Genomic DNA, 8536 nt, shown 5'->3' on the forward strand with positions numbered 1-8536 from the left:
AAGGAGCTCCATGGCTAAATTGCCATGAAGGTAAACTCCCTTCAAAAGGCTCTTTGAAAAGAGGGCATCCTATCTTGATCTTATCTGCTTAGGCTGCAGAGGGTCTGATTTTTGCCAGCACAAAACCATCAAAAAACAAAAGCTGTAAGATTTATCTTTAGCCATATAAAGTCAAACTTTAAATGTCAAGTGCTTTAAGCCATTTCAATCATAATGGAATTTAAAAAAAAAAAAAATTACTTCTGCAGTTTCTGATTTATTTCTTCCTGATGGGTTTATGGCTTTTTTTTTTCCTTTTTTTTTTTTTTTTTTTTTTTCTGATTATCATCTACCTGGAGGGCTGTGTGGAAGCACAGCTTTTGTGTGTGCAGTACCCACTATAATGGAAAGAGCAAGTGAAACCACAGCTCCAAATGCAACATCTTTGACCTTTTGTTGGTTTTACCCCCACCGGTTGGAATTAATGTAGTAACAAAAAGAATGTCAAAAGCTGCTTCTGAAGTCACTGCAGTTTTAACAGTTTGTGATTTATTTAGTCTTATTCATTTGCTTTGCAGCATTAATTTGACTTAAGGTATGTTTAATGAAGTAGATATTTTATAGCACGTGTGTAATTTGTTGGACTGGGTTTAAGAAGGCTGCTTAAATTGAGTTGCAAGACCAGGCCAGAGTGTGGAGCATCACAGATGGAGCCCCAAAATGGCAACAAGTTTAAGCACCTTCCCCTGTTGAGACCACTACACGTTGCCCCTTGACCCATTACTGTCTGCCCAAGGGAGCTAACCAGAAGCTGCGAACCTGGGTAAATGCCACATCCCCTCACACATAAATCATGGCTGGAAGAAAAGTTATTGAAGAAAAAAATACCCCCACTAAAGACCTGAAAGTCAGCAACATGCATGGTCATGGACTTGTGTACCATGAGTTTATACCAGGACCGTCCCACCTCTCTCATTTGCTGTAGTTGTCCCCTTACCTCCCCAGAGCCCAGGTTTGTGAAAGTCATCGTGGTATTTTTACAGGACAGCAGGCTGGTACTCAGGGAAGCATGGCTCCTCCTGCCGCATGCCTTCTCCTCCCATCCCTGGAGGCCACCCCCGACAAGAACATCTGGGGAGCCTGCTCTCCTGCAGGAAACCAGCACGTCCCAGGCACCTGCAGCATGTCAGGAAAGATCCCTGCATCAAAATAAGCCAGGTATTTTGGATATCCTACCCACCTGCTGTGCCATCCACAGAGAGGCTCAAAGCTGAATCTTGTAGAAAGAAAATGCCCATGATCCTCAAAAAGTCTTTGCCTCTCAATGCCAACTACTGAGGGTCAGGTTTTTCACACTGTATCTGGATGAGTCATCCCACTGAGGGCAGCAGCGTGAATAAAATGAGCAATATCTGACCCATAAAAGTCAGGTTTCTTTCGAATGCAATACTGCATTCATTGAAAGGCACTTTCCCTCTTGTTCAGAATAAAATATGTTTTTGAAGCAGTCTGAACAAGTACAGGAGAGTTTCAGTGGTACATATTAATAGAGAAAATTTACTAACATCCTCTGACTACTGACCACAAAAGAGAATTCAAACAATCTGTTGTTACTGCTGTACACAGGGATCTCACTCCTAACTGCTGAATCAAGAGGAAAGGAAATAACTATGTTCAAGGGAAGAAACCCTTCCATTTTCACAGACAGATTTGGCTTCTATCTCCGCAAAAATGAAGCAAATCAGCAAGCACAAGCACTGTACCCCAAAGTAAGTTCTACAATTTCTCATGCAATTCTTCCTTTGACCCTTTCACTCAAATAAGACTCCACCCAGTAAAAACACAGGTCACTTTTATTGATCTTCCACCTCTAAGAAGTACAGCCCCGATTATCTTCATCAAAGCTGTTCAAAGTTGTCCATAATTTTTCCTCTGTTTAAACTGTGTGGGTTTTGTTGTTGTTTTGTTTTTGGTTTTGGTTGATTGGTTGGTTGCTTTTTGTTTTTTAGATATAAAGTGCCTTTATTAATCATGAAGAGGAAGCTTGCTTGGTTTATTCATGGATATTAAATACTACATATCCTAGTTTTCATTGACTCACTGGCTTCTTACACTAAGCCAGCAGGGTTTGTTTCCTCCAGGTTGCCTTAAAAGGATTAAAAATCATTCCATCCTACATGATTGTTTTCTAACTGTTAGTGTTGAGCATGATTTCTTGCACAAATAGGACTTGGAGCAGCTGAGATGATGTACAAGGATTCCTCTTTTATCCAGTTTGCCTAGATGCAGTTCCAGGGTTAACAGGACTTTTTGTAATTGGTTGCAGTGCTCTGCTGATGGATGGCTGAACCCATGGTTCTCTTGCAAGGCTCACAGAAGCACGCTGTGGAAAGATGCTGCTTCCCAGTAACAGAAGCAGAAAGGGTGAAATTGAAACTGCAGAGACAGCGAACAGGCATGGATATGCAGACAGCAAAGGAGAGCCAAGAGTAACCATGAGCCTGAGCATGTTCATGTTCTTCATGGTTCACCAAAGAGGGTGTGTAAATGTAGCTGTTTGCATTCACCAAAGAAGGAACATGTCCCTATAGGGTTTGTTTGGCATCACCCCTCGCAGCTGTCAAAGAGCACCAAATGGTTGCCCAGGGCAGGGGAATGCACACCTGGCAATCTTGAGCATCTTTTAGACCTGCAAGGGCATCATCCACGGGTATGAATGTGACCCCACTGCTATCTCTTCCCACCACTTGCTCCCTGCACGGAGAGACCTGGAAATTTCCAGCCCCCCAGCAGTGGGAGCAGAGCGGAGCACTGCATTTGCAGCCTGCTGCTTCACTGCACCCCAGACCTGTGGAGGTGGAGGCTGCTGCCTTGAAGATCCCTTCTCCCCATAGAAAGGGTGTACAGCATAAACTTTCCCAATGAGTTTCATGGGTCCATCATAAAGAGACATTCTGGCACTGCAATTTAAGCAGCAGGTGCTGCTTTGGAGCAGCTCAACTGCGTTGAGGAACTACCAAGTCTCTCCATACTGTAATAAATCCCAGTTCTTGGGGATAATCCCATAGCTAAGTGTGCTTTAGGGGAACAAAAAATACAGCATGGGATTTTTATTTAGATTGAGTAAAAACTAGGAATGCTGTGGGTACGGAACATGGCTAGTGGCAAGAAACACCAACAGAATAGGTGCCTCAAGCAATTCCACATCTTTCACAATTAAAGTTTGACACTTTTTACTATCCTGCCACTAGTTAAATTAAGCCTGCAGAATATTAAATTCAATTACCCATAAAATAATTATATCAGTATTAAAACAGACATAATTTTTGCAACATAAAGATGCTCATACTTGCATGCTATCTGTAAAAATCAGTGGCCGTACAATACTTAGCTCACTAAGCATCAATATTTACTAAAATGTTCAAAGAAAGATATTCAATCAATCAAATCAGTTTCCAATGGAGTTTCAGCAGTTTAATTTGTTAATAACATATTTTAATGAGCTATTAAATTGTCATGTACTTCAGACTGCACTGTAGTTCCTTTCTAATCAGTGCTGATTACTAAGATATTTGTACGTGACAAATTTGCTTTCATCTTATACTCAGCCTTCCTATTTCCCTCAGCAGTCCGGTTTCTGCAGAGGTGATATTATGACAAGGACAGTGAACTGCAGAGTCCCAAACAGCTGCCTCAAGAGGTATCCCTGGGGCTGGCAGAACCACGAGAATCCTCTCAGCTATGTTTCTGTTTGCAGACCAGGGATGACAATAATTTTCCTACTTCTGTATGGCCCATTGAGTATGATGAATGAAAAGCACTTCAGAAGAAGTCAAGACTATTACTAAAAACCCATCTTCCTGACTTTGCATAGCGCCAGACAGTCGCAGAGAGTGACTGCAGGCTGGGACTCTGACCATACAGCCACACGCTGGTGGATAGAAAGGTCACGAAGAACATGGGAACTTGAGTCAGCCCCTCAAACCTTGACCGTCCAGCCAAAGGCAAGCTGGCTGGGGCTTCAGCTCACCCCAAAGTCCAGGTGTGGCATGAAAAACATTGCAGCTGCAGCTGCTCTCATACCACTAAGGTAAAACCTTACAGGAAACCCAACCCTCTGGTTCAAGCCAAGAACAGAAAAGGGAACTGTTGTGCAGAGAGGAGTCTATGTTGTAGCATTCATCATCAATCGCAAAATTTCAAAAGGCTGTAGTTTAGGGGTCTATACAGGCTTATCCCTTTGCAGTTTTGGGAGCTACAGTTAAATAAATCACAATTCCATTAATATCAGCTGGGACATAATTTGTATAGGCCAGTAGAGAAATTAATGGTAAAATGGGTGCATACAGCATGTTTCCAACATGTTCCACCTGGCGCTGTAGCATGTAGGCTTGCATCTAAAAGGAAAGACCTAGACTGTATTTGGTGTTACATGGTATGAAGGAAGGCAGAATGGAACTTTTTTTTTTCTTTTTTTTTTTTTTTTAGGGCTGTTACCTTGTTCAAGGGCAATCAAATTCCCACTCTCTTGCCCCAGAGCAAGAGAGCCCATTGCAGCTTCTAATTAAAACACTTCACTGCATGGACAAAAATACACTGACCCTTACATTACAAAGATGTATAGCATTATGTTTTCGTTATGCTTCCAGAGGTACTGAAACTCTGTCAAGAGCAGTGAGGTAAATTTGCAAGTCATATATTTGTACTATCATTTAGACATAAATGCATTTTGTGCAAAATGTTGTGTCCAGATTGAGTAAATGAAGATTTTTTTCATCCCCACAGCACATCAGGGCACCACAGAAAACCAGAGCATGAATTAAACTCCACTGTCTCCTTACCAGCTATGTGGCTACAACCAACCTTCATTGGCTGGCTGCTGCAGCTTTGATCTGACAGCTCTTAATGGATTTAGTAAATTGTTATTTATTCCACTTGCCAGTCTGTGTAACTGTTTAAACTCGCATTAAGAGACCGTGTAGTATGTTTGTTTGTTTGTTTTTCTGTTTGTTTCTCCTGTGGAGAGCTTAGCATGTACATTTGTACAAGTTCTCACTATCTTAAATTCCTATGTCATGAAATTATTCACCCTTTGCTACTGACCAGTTTCAAACAATCCCAGCAGTGTAATGCTTTCAAAATACATCTTTTCCATTACTATCTACATGTAGTACTGAGAATGGTTTAAGATTCTTACAAAACCCAGCTCCATAGAGCAGCTAATCCAGGTGGGAATCAGCTGACCAAGCTGACTGTAGCAGGTTGGCAGCTACTAAGATCAGGGCACGAATGTTCTGATTTGGTCCTTGGAACAATAGCAATAAACACATGTTGCTGTCAATAGGCGTGACATTACCGACACCATGATTGCTCGTGTACTGCATGCACCAGTACGCATGTCAGTGGGGCACCTAGCCTGATGGTGGGGAGGCAGAGAGCCGAGATGAGGGGAAGCCACCGGGAGCAGAGGGCAGGAAGAGGAGGTGCTGCTGGCAGCTTAAGGAGCACCAGAGCAGCACGAGGCACATGCCACCTGCTCCTAGGCTGGGCAGCCCTTGTCTTAGAGACAGTTGCCAGTTAAGAGCCTTTTCCTCACACATGAGAGAGCACTGCTACAGTGCGGGCTGTGGGCTGTGCCTCCACCGTTGCCTTCTCCTCGTGCCCCAGGGTCTACACAGCAAATGGAAGCCAGCACTGAAATACGCCCTGCTCGGGGGGTGTAGAGCTTTGCCACCCACAACAGCAGAATGCAACTGGAGGGACCCAGAAACCTGCTGACAGCAGGGCTGCTGTATTTTTATTTTAGCGTTTTGTATCTATGTATGTACCTCACATTCTGTGTGTGTATACACATATATATACACATGTAAATTTGCATCTTGTATTTATATTACCTCTGCTTTCTAGGTGTATGGAGAGAGGCAAATATGGTGGCTACGCCAACTTAAAGATGTGATCTTTAAATTCATCACCTAGGTAGCAGCCTCCTCATCAAGATTTTCATTCGTTTCAAGCTGGAATCAAGTTCTTGGGCCATTTTACACAGTACAATTTGGAAAGGCCACAAGAGAGGGAAGATGAGAAAATCATATTTTCAAAAGTTTCTGGTAATTTTGGCCAAGTTCATCTCCTAGAATGCCTTTTTGCACATCAACACTATTCACAGGCCCCGTGCAGTTTCCAAGCAGCCAGTTAGGGCAGTCAGGAGAACATGGCAGCCTACCATGCTTGAGGCTGAAGTGTGCCCTTCCTGTCCTCCCGCCTGCCCAAGGCCAGAAGGAAGGATCGCCCCACCAGCCCCAGCTCCAGGAGGGCAGCGCAGACTTTCCATGGCCACAGCTCCTCTTTCCTCCTACTATGGGACAGCACGGGGATTTTTAGAGTAATGTAAATGTAAATATTGTGGATCCTGAAGCTTGAGATCATATCATAAAGCACCCTCTGTTTTATGTAGTGAGAGCCTAAGTTCACCCTCTTTCTCCCCTGGTTGCCAGGAATTTGTAAAATCTGCACGGTCCTGCTAAGACATTTATTTACATCAGGGCCTCACTTAATCCCTCTGCAAACCACTGATCTGCAGTGACAAGCAGGTAACCTACTTTTCCTAGACTGATACACAGGCTTGACATGGTGTTTTCACTGTCATTAAATGCAGTCTTATGCCCTGACCAAGTGTGGAACTTCTCCCTCCAGTGCAAGCCTCTTTACTCTTTACACTCTATTTTGTGTAAAAGCACAGCCCAGCAATAATAAAAACAGCATTAAAAACAAACAAAACAAACAAACAAACAAACAAAAACTAGTGCAGAAAAACAGAGCAAAATATGGCCCCCGTGGTACTCCTATCTGGCTTATACCCATCCCTTCATATTGGCATGCAACTGAAGCACCCTCAAATGCAGCTCAGAACTTCAGGAAAATGCTTTTCCTTATTGTTCCTCATGGTCAGTTTCCAGACTGTTTCTTTACTTTGAAGACAGAGATTATCGCTCCATGCTAATGCCAGGACTAGCATTAATTGATTAACCTCCGCAAGGTGATTCGCCATTTCTGGACTGATGGCTCTGAGCCAGCGCAAGGCAAATTCATGACTCATTCCAGTACTATTTCCAGGATATGATGAGCACTAATGATTTCACCTTCCTCAAAGCCTGTTAGAAGACCAGATGCACACTATTCCAAAGACTCTTCCCAACAGCATCTTTACACTGCTTTATTCAAAGGCGGTGGAAAATTGGAGGGAAACTGCCAGGAGACAAGTCTGTCAGCATCCTCCCTCCACCTCCATCCCCCACCCCTCCCAGGGAGGACCTGGTATACAAGAAGGACTTGCAAGACCTTGCCAAAAGCACGCGCTGCTCACCTTGGAAATAGATGCCTGACTGGATTTGTAGGACCCTGGGAAGGGTTCTGGGGTCCAAAGAATGAATGAACTTCTCGAGGGTAGATGCCATGGTCCACCGCAAGGCAGCATGTGTGTCTGGCACCTAACAGCTGGGGAGAAGCTTTGGAGCATTCAAGGCTTGCAGCCCGGCTTGTGCTGCACCCTGAGAGCTGCGGGGCTCTGAGGAGGGGAGGAGCAGCACAGGGAGGTACTTCTGCTTCCTTGCCTCGCTGGCCGCTTCCTCCCACGGCTGCAGACGAGTGGGGTGAGGAGGGGGGGATGCCGAGCATGGGTACCTGGCCCCACCAAGAGGTGCAGGCACCGCTGTGGGGACCAAACTTCAGAGTCGTCAGAGGCATCTGCCATAAAACTCCATCTCAGTGGTTACTGATTTGGTGCCTGGAAACACTGACCCCCACAGAAAGAGGACATCCAGCATCTTCCCTGCATAAACTGATGAAAAGACATCATATTTGGGTGGGTTTGTTTGTTTTGTTGGAGCATGGCAAAATAACTTGGTGTTTGTTCTCTTCAAAACCACAAAGAACCTTTGAAGAGAAGAAATGAAACCATTTTGTTCTGATGCTTTTTGCTCCATTAAGTATCGTAGCTGGATTTGAGATGTAAAAAGGGAGTATAAATAACTTTGACATGTAAATGGACGTTAAAGCACAATGCTGTTATGCAAAATGGCCAAGGTGTTTTAATGTCATCAGTGACTTGCGGGGATTTGAATTTGAGATGCTGCAACTGGGAATGAATTTTTAGAGGCTACTGCCCAGTACCTTGTGCAAATCTGACTGCACTGAGGGCAACACCCCAGCATTGGTCTCAGACCAGTTCGGAGCTATATTGAGAGCTGTTACTGCAGCAGCACTCCTCAGAACATCAAGACTACGTAGCAAATAAGGGGTAGAATCAGATCACCAGGAAAGCTGAAATGCCTGATTTCATGCTCCCTCACACCACTCTTGCGCTGAGGTGTCAGAGAAAGCAGGAAGCATGATGTTATGACAAAATGGAAAGCCAATAGTTTATTTAAAAAAAAATCTCTGTAGCTGCATTTCATGTATATGTAATAATTCACAGGAGACAATATAAGGTTCCTCATATTAAAAAAAAAATGCTTAAAGTGGGTGCTCAGGTTTTTGAGGTGCAAGGCTGTGGCATTTG

General features: G+C 43.8%; 1 protein-coding gene across 1 annotated transcript in view; it reads right to left on the reverse strand.

The window, feature by feature from the left end:
* THEMIS (thymocyte selection associated) overlaps positions 1-7433 on the reverse strand; it is an 80713-nt gene extending 73280 nt beyond the window's left edge. The window contains exon 1 of the mRNA XM_035538664.2: positions 7343-7433. Within this exon, the coding sequence (XP_035394557.2) occupies positions 7343-7433 (91 nt within the window). The remainder of the gene's footprint in view (positions 1-7342) is intronic.
* Between the last annotated feature and the right edge of the window lie 1103 nt (positions 7434-8536).

The sequence above is a fragment of the Cygnus atratus genome, chromosome 3 (genome assembly GCF_013377495.2).
Source record: "Cygnus atratus isolate AKBS03 ecotype Queensland, Australia chromosome 3, CAtr_DNAZoo_HiC_assembly, whole genome shotgun sequence".
Taxonomy (NCBI): domain Eukaryota; kingdom Metazoa; phylum Chordata; class Aves; order Anseriformes; family Anatidae; genus Cygnus; species Cygnus atratus.